The sequence below is a fragment of the Phoenix dactylifera genome, unplaced genomic scaffold (assembly GCF_009389715.1).
Source record: "Phoenix dactylifera cultivar Barhee BC4 unplaced genomic scaffold, palm_55x_up_171113_PBpolish2nd_filt_p 000538F, whole genome shotgun sequence".
NCBI classification, from domain to species: Eukaryota; Viridiplantae; Streptophyta; class Magnoliopsida; order Arecales; family Arecaceae; genus Phoenix; species Phoenix dactylifera.
The window spans coordinates 9,339-35,022 of record NW_024067947.1 but is presented as its reverse complement, the minus strand read 5'-3'; the positions used below and the strand labels follow the sequence as shown (position 1 = coordinate 35,022).

Below are 25,684 nucleotides of genomic sequence, written 5' to 3'. Positions count from 1 at the left end.
GGGTTGGGTTTGGGTTTTCTGAATTTTACCCGACCTGATCGATTTGAAATTTGGATAATTTTGGATTTCCAACCCTACGACCCAACTCGACCTGGTCCGTTTGGAATTTTCGGCAATTTTGGTTATGGTTGCTAGTTTGCAAGATAGACATCAGAACTTACTTAAGAAGCAGCACATCGGTTTGATATCCTGAGGCACTAATCATGGCATGTATTGGTATTGTTAAGCTTATCACACCAAAATAAGGTCCATGCATATGTCAAGTTTTTCTCTGCAGTTTAAGTTCATGAGGCTAATAATAAATCTTATACACAAGCAATTATGTTGAAGTGCATCTAAATTTAAGCCTGCAATGACATACAATTTCTCCTTTTTTATATTTAAGTAAATATGTTCTATTCATTTTGTTTCCTCCATAGGAGCTCAAAAAAGCCAACAAAAAGGAGCACTGAAATATACCTAGCATCCAAGTCGTGTCATACTTCTACGATGTAGTTTTATATATAAATCCAATTCAGATCTAAATTTTTTGAGTTGGAACCAAGTTATATATAAACTCGACCCAATTCGATCTTCTATTGTATTGGGTCTGAATTCAATATTAGAACCTAAACAGAAAAAAGACTGAGTTGAGCCAGGTTCCATGATCCGGTCCAATTCAACCCATCTACGACGTAAGGTACGGTGAGTAGTCGGCTGGTTCTTCTCACTCTCCCGTGAATACAGGCGTCCTCTCACTGCGGGCCACCTACCGCTCGAGCACTTGCTCGCCGGGAACGTTGTCCGCTGCATTGCTTCCTCGGAGGGTTCCGCTCTGGAGGACGGTGGTAACCCACGCTCAACAACCCGACCAATGAACAAAAAAAATAGACCGAGAAAAGGACTTGCAATAGACCCAATTCAGTGTCATTGGACCTCGTATTTGAGGGTTCTTATTGACAGTTTAACTGTGAGTGATAGATTCTCGATTAATACTACGAGGTTCACCTGCGAGAGGTCCGTAGGGATATGCGTACCTTAGGGGCGTTTGGTATGGGCTCATCATCCCAGAATCAAAGATGATATGAATGGAGGTGATGAGATCACCGCGTTTGGTTGCACCACGGTGATCCTACGTGGCGGTGATCTTAAATCACCTTCACTCTTCAAATCACCACCCAAATTGGTGATGGGATATCCATCCTTGAGGTCGGAAATCCAAGATCACCCGAGAACAGTGATCCTGGGTTGAAAGTTAAAGACAAAAATACCCCTCAATTTAGCAGAGAAATTGATATATCAATATATCATCAATATATTATGTCTATGTTATATATATGTGTAATATTATGTTGATATTATATATTATATTAATGATATATAATATATTATAATATATTATAATATATTATAATATATTACTAATCATATTATTATCCTATTATTATTGCAGGATAATTTTAAATTATAGTAGAAATATATTATTATATTTTATATTTATATAATGAAAATATTTAATATATTACTCTTATTTACCTTATTTTCCTAGTCAAAATAATTATTAATATTAAAAAATCTATTATAAGTATAAATAAAAATATTAATTCTATAATGAAAAATAACATATTTTTACAAGATTAATAATTTATAGGAGTAATAAATATATTTTTATAGAATATATTAATAATTAATATATTGATAAATATATTAATATTTTATTATAATATATTTTATATGATTAATAAATATATGATAAGATCTACTAAAAGTAGAATATGTGACAAAATTATGGTGCTATTATAGGAATTTGCATATTGATTTATATTTTTGATTCATGAGAATTAAAAATACATAAAAAATCTATCTAAGATATATCAGAGATATTTGTGGTATTATGTAGTCGGTGATCTTGGATCAAATAAGTTACTTATGGATATCCGAAAATTATTAATTAGTGGACCCTAGATCACTGGGGATCAAATCATCCCAACATTTGGATCACCGGGGATCTTAGATAGGGGTGGCAATCGGGTCGGTTCGGGTATAAACGGGTCGGGTCAGGTACAGGTCGGGTCAAAAAATCATAAATCTGAAATTATTAAACAGGTCAGAAATTACAACCTAAATCCGACCTGTTTATTAAACAGGTAATCCGACCCGACTCATTTAACCTGTTTAATAAACGGGTCGGGTTACCTGTTTAATAAACAGGTAAACAAGTCAAGAAACCCGTTTAAGACCCGACCCCCTCTCATCCCCGTTCTCCCCTCACGGCCTCACCCGTCTTCATTTTTTTTTTTGGTAAAACGTCACCCGTCTCCTCCAAGATGGCAAGACCTCCTTCCTCTTCCTCACCCTTCCAGCCCCAAAGACGCCGCCTCCCCCTTCATCCGCCGCCGGCAGCCGCCGTGCACCTCTCGGAAGCCCCGCCTCGGAAGTCAGAAGGTCCCACGACCCCAACCACGGCAAGCCCCGGGCCGTCACCCCTGCATCTCCCTCCGCGGCCACCACTCCCTCCTCCGCTTCTCCGACGACCCTCCGGATTTCGATGAAATCCTCCGACCCTTGGCCCCCTCCTCCGACCCCGACGCTAGTGGCGCTGCCGTCTTCGTCGAGTCCCTCCTCACCAACCTCCTCGGCATCATTGAAGGCCTCGGCAAAGGGAGGCAATGGCCGGCTTCGGTCTTCGACAGAGGGGCGACGGCCGGAGGGAGACCTTTGGCGGCTCGACAGCCGGGGGAAGAGAGGGAGAGATGGAGGAGGGAAAGAGGAAAAGAGTGGGGGCTCTAGGGTTTCTTAATTTTTTTTAGTTAGTTTTCATCTGGTGATCTCCCAGCCATTGGATCTTGGTTCTCTTGGAACCTTCATCTATTTTATTTAGGATAAAATCAGGCCCAATGAGGCTCATCTATTAAACAAGTTATATGGGTTAAATGGGTCAGACATTGAAAACCTATATCCGATCCAATTAATAAACAAGTTAAATGGGTCAACCTATTTATGATCCGAATCTATTTAAGCCAAACCCAAACCAGTTTATGGTAGATCAAATACGAATTGGATTGGCAGGTCGGGTCATATTTTGCCACTCTTCTTGGATCACCGTGGTGATCATGTGGGGGTTACCAAACGCCCCCTTAAGGTATACGGCGGCAATGGAGGTGGTGACCCGACCGCTCTCTCTCCTTCTCTCTCCCCTTCCCTCCTCCCCCCCTTCTCTCTCTACTGTAATAACCCAAAGCTTGGCTTCATAGTTTCCACTCTTTCTTCTTTCATCAATCTCCTCTCTATCCCTCCCTCTCTCTCTCTCTTGGTTTCTTCGATGGCGACGGCGGGATACGAGGGAGGGATCGGAGGGAAGTTCCGGCGGCGGCCGCACAGGAGGGCCGCGGCGACGCCCTACGACCGCCCGCCGGCGGTGGCTCGTGGGCTCAGGGGCCGGACGGAGGAGGCGGGCCGCAACGGATGGCTGTCGAAGCTTGTCGACCCCGCCTCGCGGTTCATCGCCAGCAGCGCCTCCAGGATCTTCTCCTCCGTGTTCGGCAAGCGTCTCGCGGCGCTACCGGAAGCTCCAGGTTGGATTTCCCCACTTCTGTTTCTTTGTATTTTGTTCCTTTTGTTATTATGTGCATGTTCTTGGATTAGGGTTTTGGAATGCCTAGGGTTTTGGTGCTAACTCGTGCTTTGTGAGTTAGATTTTGTGAATCTTGGCAAGAAGGAGAACCCTGTAATCAATAAAACGAGTTCCAGATAGTATGTATTTAGAAAGGGCCCTTCTCTGTATATTTTAAGGGTTCTTGATTGGGTCTGAAGGACTGATAACCTGAAGGGGACATCAATTTTACGATTTTAATAATAAATGAGGAGATTTTCGGAAGACGTGTTGTTTATGTCTCTTGCCGGCCATCTTGGGTATCTAAAGTTACTTCTTGCCGCATATTTTTCCGATTTTTTATTGTTTATTTTTTTTTAACTACCAAAGAAAATTGTTTTCTGGTTGGAAGGTTGATCAATTCCATTGATTGCTTAGAGCTTGCCCATATTTTGGACTATGTTGCTGCTTATCAGGAACTCAAGTCATCCCTTTATTATTCTATCTATTCAGTTTACTTTTCAAAGTTGGCATCTTTGAATAACATGAATACCGGCTAATTTGGTATTTCTTAGTACTAAAACTTGATCCCTCTTTGGTGATTATGCATCTTCCACTGCTAGTCCTGCAATCTCAAGCCTCAGCTATATGTCTCTTATCCTATTTCTATCTTCAGACTCTTGAAATTTACAAGCCTAAATATATCATATTATTTCTGCCAGGTTGATCATTTATATTATAAACTACAAAAGCTTTTGATATTTGGGATTCATAATGTTAATCAATTCTTACTATCTCTTTCCTTAACTCTACTTGTGGTGCACAGATGCTGCAGCTTTAGATTCTCTCTGGCACAATCTCTATTAACCTTTCAATATCAACATCTGAAAATTTATCCGTCAAATCATCAATTTTAATTTAGCTTATTATTGCCTGTATTTTTCTGTTTGTTTGACATGCTTTTGGCAAATGTGGTTGGGTCATTAGGGTTGTTTAATGCCTTTTTCATCTACAATAGGGGGCTAAGCAAGTCTTGTTTTCTTCTTGTGAGGGAACCACCACCTTGCCTCTAGTGAAAGCTATTTAAACCAGAGACTAGTTCAGTTGGTTTGAGGTCCATTTCTTATATTTCGTCTTCACATTGGATTTGCATTTGAACTCTTGCTCGAGTTTTAGCTCTATGTTGACCCTTTTCAGTTTATTCCTACTACTCCTGTTGATTGCCCATTTGTGTCTTAGTTCCTTCGACAATCTTTTTGTCAACTTTTGGCATGCACTCGTTTCTTAAATTTATTTAATTACTCTATTTAAAGTGCTACAACTTGTCCCTCTGGATCATTTCTTCTTTGGCTAACAATCTGCTTGATCTTTTGCCTCTTCACCAACACCACTACTTGTTTGTTCTTTGTCATTGTTATCCTCAACACCACAGGACCTAATGCCACCGTAGTTTGGCTATGAAATTTTGGTTTGTTGTTGTAAGCAACTATTCCATTTGTACGGTGTAGTTGAGATCTACTCTTACATCATGACCTCTAGCTGGCTAGCTTTACTCTGCCATGAGTGTGAAACTTGTGATATTTAGATATATCTCTGTGAGATGTAATTTTAGTTTAATGAGGCCAATTAGCTTACAAGTACTACTTTTTTAGCAATTACAGAACACAGTTTGCTGCCATCAAGTGAGTTTCATAGAAAGCTGTTGTGATTCTGTTAATTTGGTTTTCCTCATATGGCGTAAGATCACTCTGCTGTATGGCAATAATAAGTGTCTTGACTTGTTGATTCTTCTGTTGCTACTCATTTAAAGCAACATCGACATATAGTTGGTGACCATGCATCTTAAATGCTTTAACTTTGGTGGGCTTAAGGTCACATTTTCTTGCTGGCCATAATTGTTTTCATCTAATTACACCTCTGTTTGGTCCATGTGTTCTTTATTACTGTTAGGCTCATATGAAGCTTCATTTATGTGTACAAACTGGTCTATGTGTCTGCTTGATTTCAACACTTTGTGAGCTTATATGAACATCCCTTGTATTTCTTGATGCATGATTACTTGTATTGAGTGTGTCTGTCAATAATTTATGTTGTTACATCATATGATAATTCATTTGCCAACTTAGCTTGCTTTTTCATTTTGTTCTCTCCTCGTTTTAGCTTTGTTTGTTTTCTCTCACTTAACTTGTCCCAAATTGGTTGATAATTTTACCTCTAGCTCCGACATCTTCTTCGGGATAACTTTATTTCTGGTAGGAGTAGAAGGATATTATCTTTTTTGGTACACAGGCTAAGTATCATGTGGTATCTCGCTTATGGGAGAGGTCATTTGGTTTACCCTCTCTGACTCCCATATCTCATTCCCAGCTTACTCACCTCTCAGCTGAATAAGCATGGTAATTATGATCACAAACAAAATGTTATGTTCAAGAAAAAGAAGCACCATGAATAAATCTTCACTTTTTCCAGTATTCGTATACACGGTATTTCTGTTTGTGTAACTTATCTGCATGCGTGCAGCCACTTTTATCCTTATAGCTAGTTTACATGGCTAGGACTTAATAGACTTATTCATAAACAGTCAAAGAGTCATGCCAATTTCTGCAAGTCTGTTAGGGAGGGCAGGGGAAGATGGTTAAGATATTGACTCTATATAATTGTATAATGTGCTTACCACAATGTCTGAGTATGATATGCAAGGGGCTACAGGCTATTTTGGATGTATAATATCAAACTATTTCCTTGATTGATGAGGTATTACATCACTCCAACAATTACTCTGGTCACAATCAAGATATGTTGCAGTTCTTGCAGGTTGTGAAATTTTTCAGCTTTCTCGCTTAGTTGGTCAACAGGAACTGTACCTGATAAATAAGTGATCTGTTTGGATGGTATGGTTTTTGGTTGTCTGAATAACTCTTGTATCAAGCTTGTTTGGTTCAACAGATTCTTTTTATCCATACCTTATATATGATCATAATTGCTGATTGTTCAGCAGTTCCGGTCACACTTGCTCTGTTCTAGAACAGAAAAGAATTGAATCATCAGTTCAATCGGATTTGTCGACCCTATAGTAGTTCTATAAAGGGTAAATAGAAAATGAGAATTCTAGTGCCTAAAGATCCTCGATGTTTTTCTTCTAAGGTCTGTTGTAATTATTATCAGGTGTGCAGCAGTAATGTTTATTTTTCACCCTTGAGAGGAACATCTGATGAACTGTTATAGCCTGCCTTAGCATGCTGTATCTCCAAATAGTTAAAAATAACACGCAGGCATATATCCTTATGTTTCTTCTTGGAAGTGGTTTAGGACCTGGCAGCAGGTTAAATGCTGCAACTTGGTTGGATGAGCAATACTTGTACACCCATCAGTGCATGATGCTTGTCCTCCTTGTTAGCTGAATCCCAATTGCTTGTGTTACACCTTTTCCAAAAGCATATAACTAGATTTCTGACATACAAGGAGCTGGTTGTGTAAGTTTTACACCTCAAAATTGGAGTGACCAGAAGTCACCCCTAACTAGGGATGCTTTAAATAAGATCTATCATGGTTTCTACGTAGTTAGCTGCTTGCTCAAGTTGATCTTTTGGAATGGAGGTTATAGGGTTGTTTGCTGTTTACCTAATGCAGTTCCATAACTGGTGTATGAGAACTGAAAATGATATTTTGTTGTAAATATGTTTTTCTTATGTTGGCATGAATTTGTCATCCAATACTGCTGTTGTATTTAATTTAGTGAATATCAGGTCGGTTATTGCTTACATACAGTAACACTGCAGACTTCGGTTCAGGTGTATGATGAGCAATTACAGTAATGGCTGACCTTGAAAATTGTGGGCTTGATATCAACCGTTGCCACTAGGGCTTGTTGTATATACTTTCAAAACTTTTACTTATTTATTGCTGGACTCTTATGCCCTTATGCAGATCCTAGAAAGATATTTGAAATGATTTGTATTTCTTGATGCCAATGTTGCTGTATTGCTCTGTTTTATGCAGGGAGTTGGTTAGTTACTTGCTAATTCACTCAGTTACTCATAAACCATAGTATGCTTTTTATCTGGATGAATCTCTTATTTTTTATGTACTGGTTTGTCTATTTTCTACTGCAGTGCCTGGAATGTATCAATGTTTTCCAAATTTACCGCTTGAAATTAAATTTGTGTTCCAAATAACCATATATTGACCTATTTGTACAGAAGGAAACCATCTATCGAGCCAAGAAGTTCCTGAAGTAGCGTGCACTGTAAGTAGCAGTACATTAAGTGCATTAAGTTTTATTTTTTTAAAGTTATATTTCCTAGAATTTAGGCCTGATATAGATCTTTGTTTAATTGGTTTTCTTATTTTTTGACTTTGGAAATGATGCATTTTTTCTATTACCCTTTGATATAAGCAGAGTTGTGCTGTGTTTTCCGTGGATATGTATTGGTATATTAAATTAATTAGCTTCTTTATGGAGATCTTTAAGTGATCACCACCTTATATGCTATTTTTATGATATTGTGTTTGTGCTGTTCTTGCTTGGATGGTATATCAAATTTTTATTATTGGACTTGGCGAAGCATAGGTATTTATATACTTCTTTGCATTCTTGTGAAGAATTCATTGGTCTGTTTTATGTTGACAATATGATTTCTGTGAAATGTATGATTTGTGCAAAGATTCTAAGTTTTGATATGGTAGATAATAGATTTTATATTTGGATACCAAGCAATTGACAGAGATAAATTGATTTGTTGCAAAGAAAGTTTTATTTGCTAAGTGTCATCAGTATGTAGAAGTGATTGTACTTTCATATTAGCATGTGTGGGCTAAGCTGCATGTGGAACTGTGTAGCAACACAGTTAAACACGCATACTCTCACAAGCTTATGGTCATAAGAAGGATCTTCACATATTTGCAATTTTGACATATATAATTTACAACGTTAATTTGGTCAATGTCATATCTGTGAATGAGAAATGAAATCTTTGTCAATCTCGCTCTTTCACTGGTTGTCCTTCATGTCTATATAGAATCTCTCCATGGCCCCAAATTCTCTTGATTGTGTATTTAAAGAACCACAAGATGTTAAGAAAGTTGTTCTTATGGGGCTTCTGGATCACATTTACACTATAGATGGGGTTTTCTTTTAGTCTCTTCAAGTGGGACCTTTGTATGACTTGCATCCTCTTAATGACTCTGATTGGCTTGTTTAATGAGTCATTGTTCCAAAAGAAATTTGCATCTTTCAAACATATGGTGTTAAAAATGAATAGTTTTCTTAATGAGAGGTGAAGTTTTGACGAATGTTGTTTTTTCCTCATCTGAATCTTTGCATGCCTTAGTAAATTGCACAAGTTTCACTCAATATTAGGTAAAGCTAGGCTTGCCAACCTGACCTGAATCACCCCATTTGGACATGTCGAATCGAACTGACTGGCCTATCGGTTTGGGACTTGGTGGAAACGGCCCAAACCGCTTCGAACTAAGTGGAACTGCCTGGTTCCGCTTGCTACAAAATGGCTTGAGTTGTTTTAGGTTATCTTGTGAGAAAAAAGAAAAAATGCCTTCGGATGCCATTCTTTGCTCTTTTCTTAAAAATTTACAAAGGGGAGATAGATTTTGTGAGAAAAAATCAGGGAAAAAGAGAGTTTTGTTGATTTTGACCTCAAATTCAAGTCAAATTAGGTATAAGTCAGTCCCTCCTCTTCATTCTCTTTTTTTTTCCATTTTTATGCCTAAAATAGGTCAAGAATTGGTCAAATCAAAGGAAATCATGCTAAAATTTTATATTTTTGGCCTGATTTTATGATATGCTATAGATTTAAGGGTGATCTACGTATTGAAGAAAAAATCATGATTGTTGTTGATCATATAATTTTTTAGATTAAAAAATCATGAAAATATGAATTAGTATTCTATATAGATAATTTTTTCTGAAGTAATTCAGCCATTTTTGCATTAATATGTAACATATATATATATGTTAATTTAAATCATCATTAATTCAACTAAACATCATGGAGAATTTGGCATTGTGTATCGGCAATTAGGATATATTTTCTCGGACAATTTGCATAGTTTTTACATAATTTTATAAATTATTACATGTATCAAGTGAAATCAAACTATAAAAGTCTTCTAAAACCCTAACTATGAACAAGATCTGATATGTATGAGTGGCATAGAGCCATAGACACTCCACGAGGAACTCAATGGTATACATTTTGTAATTCAAATCAATTCGATATTCGTGTTTTCAAACTCAAAAATATGTATCATCTGTTTAATTATTACAAATCTATATTTAATTATTACAGTTGCATCGATGAAGCAATCATACAATCTTCTTGGACCAATGTGAAATAAACTAACATTAAGATATACTTAAATCATAATTTAAAGATCCCTAAACGTTAAAATAACCTTGAAAGTCCAAAAATTTAAAAAATAAAACATAAAAAATGGCAAGAAATAATAAGCCGGTACCAAACCAGTATGTTTCTATTAGTGCGGTTTGGTTTGGTGCCATATCATGCTGGTACTGGACCAATACGGTTTCAAATATCGAGATTGCGAACATTGGGTAAAACTTTCTAGTGTAAATAATCCTTAAATTCTAATTAATATTATATAACCCCATCGTCGATAGGTCTGATGACACAAAATCAATCTAAGTTTTCTTTATAATTCTCTGTTGGTTTGAGTTCATTTCTGTAAAATTGCACTTCATTTTATATTTCGGAATAACATTAGTTTCCCTATCTTTATATTATTTGGAAGTGACATATGTAAAACTGCAGAAGAATCGGGAAAACTTAGTTGGGTAGAGGGCAGGTGTTTTTTGGGGTTTGCATTTCTAAATCTAAGAAGACTTTATGTATAAAACCCATTTATCATGTGATATATGATGATCTCTATAGAAATTGAGATAGTTTATGCTGAATGCATTTGGTGTCTTCGAAAAGTAAACATAAGAACAGGGGTTTGATTACTCTAAATTAATATGCTGGTTTATTTGGTATCTAAAATTCACCAGTGGAGGTATTATTTGGTACTTCTAGCGTACACAATTAGTATATGGAGTGAACGATAATAATGTTCCATGATGCTGAATCTCCTTATATGCTCAGATGAATTAAGGATTTAATATTTTTCAAGCTTCATACAGCATGGTAAATTGGGCTAAAAAGAAAATTATTGATTGCTAAGCTACTATCGAGGATATCTATGCTTAAAACTCCATTCATGTTATCTCCAAAATACTTCTGGAATAAGAGAGCATGTCTCATGGTGTTAAAATGATGCTAGCGTTTCTAGGAATAAAGGTGTCTAAAGAAAAGCTTTTGAAAACACTATGAAATTGGATTAGATTATACTGTTGCAATGCAAGCTAAGTTAATGGGTTTACTGTTTACAAGTTGATACTGTTCATTAGTATTCCTCTCAGAGTTCTTCATGAGTTCCAATATGGAGGTTGTATAACTGCAGCCTTGTTTGTTTATGTTTTATCTTTCCAATTTTTCTTTTTTGTTATAGTTGTTTACTAACCTATGCTATTTTTCAACCTTTGGTTTATTCCTCTCTGTTTCTTGACTATGTTTCTTTCCAACCGGTATGCAACGGTCTCTTGAATGCCTTTAGAACTATCCTGAAAAAAATGAAGAGCTTACTTGGCAAACACATGCAAGAGGCCTTCTAAGTTTACTTGCGGTCTGACTATGTAATATGCTTAGTTTAACCGTTGTATTTTTCTGGTAACATAATGAATAACAGCTAATATATATCATGATGTTTTTGTATGTTATTTTATTGTGACATAATGCTGCATATAGTTTTTTGAGTGTCTTGATGCTAATTATGAGAAGTATGGAGTACATATCAAGATGTACACTCATACCAGCTAAAGTTTGTGAATTTCAGTATTGGTTGGAACATGTAGGAAGATCTAATTTCAACTCAAATCAGTGGCTAGGAGATGCCTTTCAGAATTTCCATACCTCAGCTTCCTATTAAAAAAATAAAAGGGTTACTCATATTGTTCCTTCTTTTGTCGGAACAAGGTTTATATCATTTAGCAGATCAACATAGTTGCAGTTAAGAGGCATTTCCAGAGTGTGGTTAATCATCCTCTTTTTTATAATAACTATATTAAAATCAGTGAACCTTACTGTTGTTCTTGATATATTATGTCATATAAATTATTCTTTTCAAGGTCTTCATTTGTTGTCAGTGCAAATTATCTCAAAATGTCTCAAAGCTTTTGTTTAGGATTGATATAGGTCAACTTGTTTCTTGATTCATTTATATTATTTTGAGTACCAAGTGCCTTACCATGTTCAAATTGCACATGCCTGTACTATTTTCAGCAGTCTCTAATTATTATATCCTCTTTTGTTGCAACTCCTAGGCTTCCTTAATGCTCTTTCTCTAATGTAATCTTTTGTAGTTTCACAACACATGATTTTATTTCTGTGTGAGGGAAAAATAATTGTTGGAACAGATGCCCTAGAATGCTCTTCTTCCATTTCTGTACATTTTCATCTATCCTAAAATGGAAACATCCTGACCCTCTCCTCTGCATCACTATCTTTTACATAGGTGCACAAGCTGGATTTTGGGAACTTTGTTTTCCCTGCAGACATGAATTTAAGGTTGAGATTTTGGAGTCTCAGGACTTTTCAAAATGCTAGGAATCATTTTCAATTGGCCTCTACATTGTCCTTTTTAATCTTAGGCATGTTGAATTCTATTGTGTTCCTGCAGCAAGATGTGATCTCTCAAAACCTTTTTTCCCTCTCATGTTAATGACTTATAGCTTTAGGAGTTTCTGGTTCTTCATAAGGATCGGTTTTAAGTATCTTTCCCTAAAACGACGTTTTTAAATGCTACAAACTCATCGTTGATCTATTAACTTGTTTAGATCTCTCTCAGTTTTTCTATGTTAGATATGCATCAAAAAAGCGACTATACATATACCACGATCTTATGCATAGATATTTGGTGGCTTCCATTTGTAACACTTGGTGATGCTTAAATACTAGCATCTCTACTAAGTGTCCAGATAGCACTGCTTGTATGATTTGCAGTTTAATATGCAGGTAACAACCACTATCAATAGGACATGATGTAAACAAAAACATCCAGTAGTTTAATTGCATTAAATTAAAGTAATTACTATTATTTTATATAGATTCCTTAGTTTTGTGCTTCAGGCTACCAAGAAGTTGATATCCATTGAGGGTGTGTGTCTTTCTCTGAACTTGCCCTCCTTGTTCTGTTATCCATATCTTCTTTATTCCTCAAAAATTATGTTAAGGCCTTTCCTGTGCATAACTGCTACTTGCTTATGATACTCTTTCTTTCTGTTGCAATTTCACATTTAATCTCATCATGTCTCTGCTCTTGGTTATTCAAAATTTTCATTATTCATTATTTCTTTGGAACACAAAATCCATGATGGTATTATCTTTTAACTATAAGTTTATTATTATTAGTCACCAAAAAATATAAATCTATTATTAATAATATCTTTTGTTGTTTGGAATTACCAGCTGCAGAATCGATCATCCAAATTGCTAGAAAATAGAAGAAATGATGAAGTTGAGCAAACGAATAATCCTGATATCGGTGGTATTTCTGAACTTGAAGAACTACTGAAGCAGAAAACATTCACAAGGAAAGTACTTACCATGTGATACTCGAGAACTGATTAAAATGTTACTTTGTATAGCTAGTGCTTATCTAGTGATGTCTTGATGCTTGGCTTCCTTATCCATGTGAATTGTGGTTGAGATATATAACGTGAAACCTCCCATTCAAGCTGAGAAAGGAAAGAAAGAAAGGGAGAAACAGGGCAATGGGAGAGGTTGTAGATTTTTTAAGTCCAAGATTTTCAGGATACAGTGGGTGTTATATTTTAATTGTATTAAAGTACCACAAAAATCTTGGAGTTGTTGGGATCATGAACCTTCCTCTTTATTGCCTACACCTTATTCCCTTTATTTTTCTAAAAACAATTTAAGGTTTTGTCAGGTAGATATGGGTAGATATGGTTATCAGTCTTCCAACATACTCTTGAGATTTTTGTCATGCCATTTGTCGTCCCCCCCCCCCCACCTGCAGGAAAAAAAAAGAAAACCCCAAAAGGGGATTTGTTTGGTGTTTATGGTTTTGGCTGCAACTGACCAAAACCAGGTATATATGATGCTTTTAAGCATATTTTGGTATTTATTATCATACTGAGGTCATTTCTTCAAGTAAGGAAGCTATGTAGTGTTAGTTTCAGGTCATTTTTGTTTCCCTGAGTTGAAAGAGGGGGATATTTATTCATGATTGATAAATATAATCCAGATGGGTCGAACACTCCAGAAAGGTCTCTATTATAGCACTTAATAAAGACTAGTGTGAACAACTAAACACAAGAAATTTTTATTCTAGCAGTGACATCTTTTCAATATAAAATATAATCACGGTATGCCGTACCGTACCGAACCGGACGGTAGTGTGAACAACTAAACATAAGAAACTTTCATTCTAGCAGTGACATCTTTTCAATGTAAGATATAATCATGATATACCGTACCATACCGAATTGGACGGTACCAAGCGTACTGTACCGTACTGGTTCAGAGCCGGTACCAGTACTAGTAGTGTATGACACTCGGTATGCCAAAAGAACCGCGTACCGTACCGTTCCAATCATGGTCTGCCGTACCGGTCCGTACCGGCCGGTACGGGCCGGTATGTACCGGTCCGGCCTAGGACTGGTACCGGATCAGCGTGAAATCCGGTACCGGTAATTTATTGTTGAAGAACCGGTACGGGACCGGTTCGGATCGGTACGCCACCGGTACGGGACAGGTTTTGTACCGGTCCGGGACGCCACCGGTACGCCGACCGGTACCGGTATGGCGGACCTTGGTTCCAATACTATGCTAGTGTGGCACCGGTACAGGGTCCGGTACCGAGACGGCGAACCTTGGATATAATAATCTATATTTACATCCATTTAGTTAAATAACCATTATAATAAAAATATGAGAAATAATTTTGAATTCTACCAAAAACTTTTACAAACAAAGCACCTGTCCTATTTGCTCAAAAAGATGAAGTAAAAAAAAACAATTTGAATACACTGGGCATTAAAAAGCTATGCATTTGTTAAATATAATAAACTTTCTGCTAAATTTTCAGTAAGTAAACTAATATTTGTTGTTTATGGTACAAAAAATAAGTACACTTGATGAACTTACATACATCATTAACTTCAGATTAAAACTCCTGAAACTACACAAAATGTCCAAGTGCTTTTCAATAACTTTTCCTGGCTTCTTTTATTTTTCTTCGATTTTTCATTTTTCTGAAATTTTTGTGATTTTTGGAAAGCTCCAAAACTTGGAGCAAAACTTTTAAGATTTCCAAAAATGATACTCCATAAGCCTAAGTAAATGCATCATTAACTTCAGACAAAAACTGTTGAAACTACACAAAATGTCCAAGTGTTTTTCTGTAACTTTTCTTGGCTTCTTTTATTTGTCTTCGATTTTTCATTTTTCTGATTTTTTTGTGATTTTTGAAAAGCTTCAAAACTTGGAGCAAAACTTTTAAGATTTCCAAAACCGATGCTCCATAAGCCTAAGTAAAACCAATATCAGAACTGAATTTTCAATCCTTGGTTATAACCTACAAATCTCATCAGGTGTGGCCAGAGCTTGTTTAGAACATTTCAGAACATCTTTTCTTTCTTGCTTATTTGGCAATTCTTACTTTTAAGTAAATTTCCTAGTCATCTGATATTTGTTATGCATATGTTTGCAGACTATTTTGTCTGTTGCCATAGGATTCTATCTCTAATAACATTCTATGTTAAACAGGGTTGAGTTTGATTATTTGACACAATTACTGCACTCAAGAACTTTTGATCCAGACATGTCAAAACCTACAACCAATAAGGAAGAAAAGGAAGAGACAGTTGTTTCAGCACAAGACAATGGAGTAGGGGGCTCCAAATCATTACAAGATTGTTCAACTCCTTCAAAAAGTTTAATTGCAAGAAAACTTGTATGTCGCAATTGCTTTTCAAGTTCTTTTAACTATGATTTAGTAGTCCTCCATTAAAGGTGGCCAATGCAGAAGGCTCGGCCATTGTAGGGTTTGAGGAGAGTGGGATATACTCAGCCTTATCCCATGTGCGGAGAGGCTATTTTTGTATTTCAAACTCATGACCTTCATATCACAATGGAGCAACCTTACCGTTGCACCAAAGCTCATCCTCTTGATAATCCGCCATTGCTATGGGGAATCTATGTGGTAGTAAACACTTATCTAAAAATATAACATACATATCTTGAAAGAGCAATATTATGTGTCATATCATAAAAAATTCATCAAGCTTTGTCTTGTATTCGCCTGGTCTGGAGAACCAACTGCTTTATCCTCATGATAAACTTCAAACAGTTCTGAAAGGAGTGGTAGGTGTTATGAATTTAGTAAAGAAGTTATGGTTAATAACACCTCTGTTTTTCTTCATCTTTAGCTTTCATTTGCTGAATGCTTTCTATAAAACCATGATCCTTTTTTCAAAAGCCAAAATTTATTTGTGGTGGTAAAATTTAATGTTCACAAATTTCATTTTTTTAATCCCCTTAGATAATTCTACCCATGCATAAGTTTGTTCATAAAACATTTTCTTCCCCTCAAAATGATGGTAACTTTCAGCTAGTTGTCTGCTGATATACTTTCTGTTATTCTGCTTTTTTTTCTACATGTATTTATCTAATGATGTTTTGCAGATTCCTGAGGATGAAGCTGCTTCACCAGCAGAACTTGCAAAAGCATATATGGGGTCTAGGTCTTCAAAAGTGCCCTCTTCTGCTCTAAGTTTGCGGAGCCAAGTTTTTCATGGAGATAAAAATATGCCAAGTAATTCACTTTGTATATCAAAACCATTTGACCTATCCGTTATGCCAAAGTCTGTTGTTCGATTTTCCGAAACCCCTGATCTCCCTGAAAATGGTTTTATGACACCAAAACCAAGAGGCAGATCAGCCATATATAGAATGTCCTGTTCTCCATATTTTAAGGTCCATCCTACAGCAAACATGAAGGTATTATTTGATGTGATGGAAACTGATTATGCTCTCTCATTTTTATATAACTGATATGGAACTCATAGATGTTCATTGTCTGTGTAATTCTTCTTTCCTACTACAACTTTTGTTCTGTCATTTCAGGGTGCAGGACCTTCCAACAATGTCTCTCATGGCCCATCATCATCTCACCAGGCTCTAGCAAGCACCCTGCATTCTGGTGGCAGGCAGGTAGCCCATTCTTTCTAGTCCTGTAGTGCCTTTTCTTTTGTCAAGGTGTATATCCGCATGCTATTTTTATCATAGAATGCTAGCCAAGCACCTGATAAATTTAAACTTAGGGTTGAAGTGGGATAACACTGGGAAAAATGGACTTTGGCCCTCCCTAGACTGGAATATCAAATTGGCTGGTTCCATTTATGTCCAAATTTTAGACATAACTTGGAGTACTTTAGCATGATTGGGAGTGCTCCAAGGAGGTTCCGCATAAATTACTGAAATTGCATTGCCTAGCAAATGATAAAGTGCTAATAGTAGTGGACCCAATAGTCCAAATCACTAGTTAGTAAGGCTTCCGGTGAATCAGGGCTCCACGATCTCTTGGAGCCCAGGTGCAAGGTTCACAGCAAGATGTGTGCCTTAGAAAGGCACCATGCACACAAATATCTGTGTGCATACATGCATACATAATGCATGCGTGTATATATATTTGTAATGAATTCATGATGCTCAATATGTTCACAGACAGTTATATGACAAATAAATCACAATGCAGATATGAATGTTCACACCAAACAGTCATAGCAGCATGCAACATGTACAACGTACTTGTGACCACACACTGTCACATGCACAAACAACATACATGCTTCATCATAAAGGCATGTGTTTCTGTGCTTCAATGTCTCAGCAAGGTGCGCATAAGGCATGCTTTTTAAGTGCACATGGAAGTTGCCTTCCTTGAGTAAGGGGCACTAAGGCGCTGAGGTAGCACATTTAATAATGTTGCCTCTTGGACTTTCCTAGCTGACCACTATGGGACCTGGTTTACCGCTTAACAAGCTCTTATTCATGGAGTGACAGTATCCAGAATAAGTTTTATAATGCTATATTTGGGGATTAACATTTACTGTTTGAGGGACTATTTTAGCATAGCTGGTTAATATACATGTTGAACAACATACCTAGATAAACATAAGTGGATAAGAATGTTCAATAATAAATTGTCAATTGTTGATAGAAAAGATAAAATCAGACGACTTATGCTGCTAGGAGTGAATTTGATATTTGGAATGCCTTTGATAATTTGATTTGAAAAGAAAGTAGCCTCATCTCTGAAAGTTTGAAATGATCTAATATGAGGCATTTATGCTCAACTTATTTGTGAACCTTTGTCCATAACCATAATGAGTTTCATGTTATTGATTTTCATGTTAATGAGTTCCCAATCTTAGTAGGTTTACATCAAGGATTTGCTCTAAGTCCTTACCTTTTTGTGCTAGTTATGGATGACCGTACTAGGCATGTTCAGGACGATATTCTTAGGTTCATACTTTTTGCGGATGTATAGTCAGAGTAGATGAAACTAAAGTCGAGGTTAATCATAAGTAGAAATTATGGAAAGTGCATTAGAATTCAAGGATTTTAGGTTGAGTAGGACCAAAACAGAATACATGGGATGCATTTTTAGTAAAATTAGAAATAGAAATGAAAATAGAGTGGAAATTGAGGATCATAAAGTTTCTAAGAGTGATCATTTTCAGTATTTAGAATTGATTGTTCCTAAGGAAAGGGAGATCGAAGAGGATGTTATCCATAGGATTAAAGTAGGTTGGATATGATGGAGAGTTGCAACTGGGGTCTTATGTGATCGTATACTTGCCAAATTGAAGGAAAAATTTTATAGGATAGCCATTCAAGTGTCTATGCTTTGTGATATAAAAAGTTGGGCAAATAGAAACAGTAACATGTACACAATATGAGTTTGGCTGAAATGGGAATGTTGATATGGATGTGTGGTAATACAAGAAAAGATAGAATAAGAAATAAAGTCTTTCATAAAAAGATGGATGTAGCACCAATTAAGAATAAATTGAGAGAAGGATAACTTAGATGGTTTGGATATGTACAATATAGGAGATGCACTAGTACGAAGGAGTGATTTGATTGTACAAGGAAAATAGGGTAGAGGTTGACTGAAAGTCACATAGAAAAGATGTAGTAAGGAAGGACTTAATATATCAACATCTTTCAGAAAATATGATCCTAAGCTGACTGGAATTGAGGAAAAGGATTCATATGGCCAATTCCAACTAGTTTGGGATTAAAGCCTAGTTGAGTTGAGTTTAATTGAGTTAATATATTGAAGTGTTTTGAGATAATGCTTTTTATGTTTCCTTTTGTGAATGGAGAACCACGACAACAATGTACTAGACTTATCAGTATAGGTCATTTTATGAAAACTTCATGTCTATTTATTTTTGATTCAGGTTACATAGTTACATATTTTACCCCAGACCTTGTTGCTTCTGTTCATGTTTTCTAAGATATGTCCCCTCACCCGGTTTCAAAACCTTGTTACTGTATTTAACCTCCCTTCTTACAGTTTACTATTGTCTATATTGCCGTAACTATGTGTGTTACTGTCTTATTTAAGATGAACATAATGGCATATATTAATTCTGGGGCAGGGCATATGAGCAAAGTGTGATATTATTTCTTTAGATCTATCAGATTTTCATGATCTGATTACCGAATGTGCTATTGATATTTCTGAGCAGGTCTTGAAGCGAGGTATTTCGGCTTTAGATAGTGATTTTGGATCTGTTGGTCCTATACGAAGAATTCGCCAGAAGTCTAATATGATATCTCTTACAAAAGATATACACTCAAGACTTCCTGGAAATCTTCTTCCTAGTCCCTCGACTCCACTTGACAATGGTTTTATCCAAGGTTCTGCATCAATGCAAAAGACTGTTGGGCTGGATGACCAGAAGCATGATAACATAGACTTACAGATTTCAGAAAAGGGAGATAATAGAAAAGCTTATGAAAATATTGCTCTCACTCCGCTGCAGTCAATTGAGACTGCCAGGAAAATATTGCAACAGCTTGATAAATTAGTGCCTTCACCAAAAGAGAGATCATCTGGAGCAAACACTTTTTCTAGGGATGAATCACCTTCAAAGTTAACTCATATTTCGTTACGTGGACGGGTTTTTGAAAACATGAAGGATATAGATTCATCTAAGTCTCTAAATGAGGAAGACCATGATAATTTGGATGCTGTCAGTGATTCCCCTCTGCTAGATATCAGAAATACTCCTCAAAAGCAAGTCAAGGTGGAAGAAAATAGCCCCATAAAATCTTCTGTTTCAGGAGTTAAATCAGCATCTGAAAGCAATAGCGCAGATGATGCTGTTGTGCATGTCGCAGATTCCATGCATGGTGACAGTTCTGCACATGTTAGGATCTCAGATTCTGCTGCTTTTCCTTCACAAAAGAATCTAGCTTTTAAAAGCATCGCACCTGAGGTATGAAACTCTATATGCATTCTAGTGATATGATAGCAAAATTTCAGTTGGATATATGAACATTATCATCCTGATTTTATGTGGTTTTACTTATCTTATTACATGGACTTATATTTATCATTTTTTGAAGGATTCGCTGGAGCTGGATGATGATAATAATAACAAAGACACTTCTGGTCCAGTAAACACTATAGATGATAATGTTGAGGCAAAGATATTAAAGCATGAAGATGTTACTTCTGAGTCAGCAACAGCAAAGAGATTTCTGATATATTCATCCAAACACATCCCTTCTCCAAGTTCCATATCTACTGGAGAAGCTGACATGAAGGGTTCCGTTAAACCTGTTGTTTCTGAGAAAAGCACTGGCTTTGCATTTCCTGTGGCACCTGCTCCCAGCACTCATTCCCAGCCACCTCCAAAACCTGCCATGCCAAGCCTTCTGCTTCACAGATCATCTTATCAGAAGGAACAAACAGATGCTCCGTTTAGTTTTGGCTCCAAAGATGAGTCGACCATTACATTTTCATCAATTGTGAGTACAACAGGTTTCAGTGAGACTGCTGGCATGAAAATTAGTGTGAGGTCAGGATCAAAAACTGAATGAACTGGGTTTTCTTTTACTTTTAAAAATTTACAGCTGTTTAATTGTCATTGTATTTCCTACTTTTCTCTTTTCCTTGTATGAAAAAGTTTCCTTTAAAGAATAGACTTAGTCAAACAATTATTCTTTGTAGGACACTGATCATTTCTTACTTACACCTGCCTGAGTCTTTTAGTCATATAGACAGGTATTTTGAGGAATGTATCAGCGTTTAATTTCTGTTGTAATCTTCTGTTTTTGTAAATCATGATTAGTTGTTACAGGATGCCTAAAGTTTAATCTTGCAGTTTGGGTTATATGTATTTATGATATTTTTTAATTCAAGATAATGTTTTTTGGAAGTTAAAGAGAAATAACTTCATCATTATAGCCTACAAAAAGGAGAGATTAACTTATATAAACTTGTTACTGCTTGGACCTCTAAGTAGGTAAATGGCCAAGATTGTCAGCATATATGAAATTAGAATTAGATGAGGAGATATTATCTAAAAGCTATGCTCTATTCTTCTAGGGTTCCTACACCTAATGCCCCCTTTTTATGCCCAATTAAATTTCTAACATTTTAATGTGAGAAGCCGACCGTGTCTGAATTTTTTTGTGGCTGATTGGCCTTTTGTAACCAGACCACATGGTATGCTTCTCCCATTATAATAGTAGTGAAAAATATTATATTATGCTTACATAATGTTGATAGACTTTGGGAATCCCAATCATGAGGAATAAATGGAAAAAACCATCATGAGTTATGTGGGCTGTATGGGTGCATCTATCCATTTAGTGTCAGGTACCTTTGGAAGCAAGGTTTGCTATACCGATTTCGGTACCTATACCAATAACATGTTCATACAGTATTGGTACTTGTCGGTTTGGGGTACCAGCACTTGGTACGCCTTCCATACCAAGTATGGGTTTACCATCGGTATGATATGTTATGCTCAGTACAGGTGGTATGCATTAGTATGAACCTTGCTTAGAAGCCTTATTTTCTTTTTTTAATAATTTAGATAGAAAAATAGGATGGGGCTTTATTAATTATAATTAAGCATGAGGTATCTTTACTATTTAGAGTTATTAACATGTGAAAATTGAGTCTAGCTTTGGACCTAAGTCTAACAAATCATATAGCTTTTTTGTGCATAGAAACTCTCTTTTCTTCCTTCTACTGTTATTTTGAAAAGGAAAGTTGGACCACCACGTTATTTCATTTAGAATAAAAATGGCATATAAACTTAATCTTTCCAAAGAAACTATTTCCATCTTTGATATATCTCCTCCAAAAATCTAAACCCTAATCTCTATATAGAATATATCTTTTATTATTAAGCATATTCCTTCATATTTTTTTATTTAGCAAGCTGCTCTAGTCATGATGGATGGGAACATAATAACCATCAATTGCTACTTCCCTTGAAGAAATCACATCCATTATACATTCTTGATGCTACGTAAGCTTTAGTCTTATCTGAAAAATTAAATCTTAATTTTTATACAGATTATTTTTTTTTTATTAAGTATGCCCATTCATATTCATTAGAAATTTACTTTAATCATGATGGTAGAATCACGACATCCATTAAATGTTATTTGAAGAAATCACGTGCAATGCATGTGCTCGATGCTGGCGGACATAGTCAGAGTTGTAGGTAACCATTTTATTTTGGTCTGTGGAAAGGCATAATACTTTCTGCTTAAGGTGTTTCCCCACTTTGTTAGTCTGGACTATACAACAGAAGTGAGAGAGATGATGACATAGCTAATAGTATTAGAGCTGAGTGAATAAGCGGAAGGATATTTGTAGGGTGTTATCTGATTGATGTGTGCTGCAGAGATTTAAGGGCTAATTTGTGAGACAGCAATAGGCCATGAAATATTGTATAGTTTTAGAGTGTTGGGCATGAAAAGGTTGAGTGATTAATATGGAAATAAGAATTTTAGGATGCAAGGTAAAAGAAGAAGGGTGGGAAACTAGTTTGCAAAGGGGCAATGGTTGAAGACAAAGTGATAAAAAACTTATTGAGATGGTAGCGACATGTGTGACAAAGATATGAGATCCGCTTAGAGCATGTTCTGTAACGTGTAGTAAGAGGCCTAGAAAAAAGGAGCGAAAGACCTAGGTCTAGGATGGGAGTTGTTGGAAGGGATATAGGAAGGACAGAATAATGGCTTTGATTGCCCTTAATAGGGATAATTAGTGAATAGACTTATACACTGACCCAAATAGTTGGCAAAATGCTTCATGACTATGGTTGCTGTGCTTTTCACCCACGTTGGTCTCAGAAATTGTACTTTTAGAGCCATTGTATTGTTTTTCATTGGTTATCAAAACTTGACATCTATGTTTTCAGTGTTACCTGTAGAAAGCTAAAAGAAGCTAGCAGCATCTCCTTATTAGCACATTGCATCTTTGATTTTATTAGTGTTAATAATAAATAATAAATATGTAATGAAATTTTAGTATCTTACTGACATTGGGACATTAGTCTGATTCTTTGCTTGTACCTTCACAAGTTTTAGATGCATTTCTTGAGTTGAATTAACTCTTTTTTTGGTCTATGCTGCAGCAATGACAGTTCAGCAATTGTAGATGACAACTCGAAGTTGAATAGAAGTGGTGAAATGCAGCAGGGTGGAGATTTGATCAAATCAGCTGGAACTGCAGTTTCCTCAGGCATATCAACATCAAGAACACCTGCTATGTTTGCTTTTGGTGCTTCAACTGCTCCAAGCTTAAGCAATGGCTCACTGCACTCATCCTCTAACTCCTCATTTTCCACTTCTCCAGCTGTGACATTTTCTGATATCACTGTGAGCTCGGTTTTCTCCACCAGCCATTCCAGTGCAATCAGTTCTAGTGGTTTATCTATATCACCTGCAGTACCTACATTTTCCGCAGTTCATACACTTCAGTTTGGGTCTAGTACCTCAAAAGGGTTTCCAATATCAGTTTCTCCTCCCCAGGATAAATCTGATATCATGGATTTTGGGGCAAAGCCTACCAAGGCATCACCATTCAGCTCAAGGAGTTCTACTGCTCTGGACACATTTTCATTTTCAAGCACAGGCAGCGGCATTTCATCTGCTCTGACAATACCATTTGCATTTTCAAACACTGGTGGTGATTCATCTGTTGTGGCAACAGTATGTGCAAGTTCAAGCATGGGCAGCAGTTCCACTGCTCCTGCACGAAGTATGAGTGCCAGCCAATCTGTCCTTGCACCATCATCAGCATTTTCAGGTGCAATCAGCATTTCTGGATCCAGTGCTTCAGGGCAGTCTAGTAGTTTGAGTCCATCTGTTGCTGTTGACAATTCTCAGAACCTTGCTGCTAGTTTTGGTGCTACATCTGCATCTATTTTTGGCACACAGTCAGCCCAATCTGGAAGTGGGGTCTCACACATTTCTCAAAGCTCAGCAAGTCCAATAGGTTCCTTTCTGTCAATTCCAACATTTGGACTCAGTACTTCTTCCTCAACTGGTTTTGGTAGTTCACCATTTGGGCATGCATCCACTGGTACTAAATCTTTTAGTTCAAGTTCTGGATTTTCTGTTTCAGCTGGTACCAACTCTTCCAACCCTGGGACCAGCTCTTCTGCAGCTACTACTAGTTTACTCGGTTCAAGTTCTCAACCATCCACATCATCTGTCTTTGGTACCAGTTTTGGATCTACTGCATCCCCATCTACTGGATTTTTATTTGGATTGTCTACATCTGCACCAGGGAGTTCATTTGCATTTGGTTCATCATCAGGCTCAGTATTTGCATTCACTTCAGCGGGCTGTACTACAACGCCATTTTTTTCTGCACAACCTGTATTTGGAATGTCAACTGCATCTGCTGGTTTTAGCTCAGGATCTACTGGAAGTGATCAGATGAATGTTGAGGACAGCATAGCTGATGACACTAACCAGGCAGAGATTTCTATGGTTTCAACATTTGCTCAACCAAGCAGTTCACTTGCGGCACCATTGTCAGGTGGATCATCCATTTTCCAATTTGGTAGCCATCCAAATTCTTCAACCTCTCGAAATCCATCCCCATTTCAGGCAGCTGGTAATGTAGAGTTTCCTTCAGGAGGAAGCTTTTCTTTGGGTAGTGGTGGTGGGGACAAGTCTGGCCGAAAATTTGTGAAAGTAAGACGAGACAAGCTACGAAAGAAATAAGACATCTGTCTCCCAATAAAGACTTATGACATTCTTATCAACATTGACTCATCCTATGATGACCAAATATTTTTCAAGCAAAGGTAATGATTGTTTACTATTTCCAGCTTTGGTGCTAGGTTTTCTGCTATCAAGGCTCTTGTGTCTTTTCCAGCACTGCAAAGTCGGTTGGTCTTTGCTTTCTGCGCCCATTTAGCTATATGTTTCCAATTTTGGAGTAGCTTTAGCGAGTGTAAGGAGTATGTCTTGTGTTGCTATCAAGCACATGCATGGTGTACTTTGTTTTGTAACATTGGACATCATGTATCTCATCAAATGTTATCTTGTATCAGGTCTGCGTTCTATTGTACATTTTTGCTGGGTTATTTATTTTATATGATCCACAGTTGAGATTGCAACTGCAGTTATGTATTTTCCAATTCCTATGACAAAGAATCATGCAGCTTGCCTGTATCTTTGTTACCAGTCACTGTTAGATCAGAATTTTTTTTGTGACATTAGTTGGACCAGGTCTTTTAGAAGTAAGTAGTCTATTGCTAGTGTTAAGGCTTTGTTGGGTATCAATTTTTTTGTTGTTTTTTATTTTTAAAGGTGAAAGCATGAAATCTGATATGAGAAAGATATTTCTCTTATTTTTATTTTTTTATTTTATAAAAAAAATTACAATTTATGTACAATTTAGATGTGAGGAATTTTTACTTTCACCATGTTTAAAAATAACTTTTTGAACAAGTTATAC

At 36.6% G+C, this 25,684-nt stretch overlaps 1 protein-coding gene across 1 annotated transcript; it reads left to right on the top strand.

Annotated features, from left to right (window-relative positions):
- The first annotated feature begins 3,119 nt into the window (after positions 1-3,119).
- LOC103721995 (nuclear pore complex protein NUP1-like) lies at positions 3,120-25,377 on the top strand. The gene is made up of 9 exons (XM_008812399.4): positions 3,120-3,554; positions 7,771-7,817; positions 13,111-13,235; positions 15,433-15,619; positions 16,351-16,665; positions 16,792-16,878; positions 19,428-20,180; positions 20,311-20,765; positions 23,346-25,377. The coding sequence occupies exons 1-9, from the start codon at positions 3,302-3,304 to the stop codon at positions 24,943-24,945; spliced, it is 3,822 nt and encodes a 1,273-aa protein (XP_008810621.2). The 5' UTR covers positions 3,120-3,301; the 3' UTR covers positions 24,946-25,377.
- Positions 25,378-25,684: the final 307 nt, after the last annotated feature.

Coding starts and splice junctions, on each gene's coding strand:
- LOC103721995 (XM_008812399.4), top strand. CDS start 3,302: ATGGCGACGGCGGGATACGAGGGAGGGATCGGAGGGAAGTTCCGGCGG. Junction 16,666..16,791: donor ATCCTACAGCAAACATGAAG/GTATTATTTGAT, acceptor CTGTCATTTCAG/GGTGCAGGACCTTCCAACAA. Junction 20,181..20,310: donor TTAAAAGCATCGCACCTGAG/GTATGAAACTCT, acceptor CATTTTTTGAAG/GATTCGCTGGAGCTGGATGA.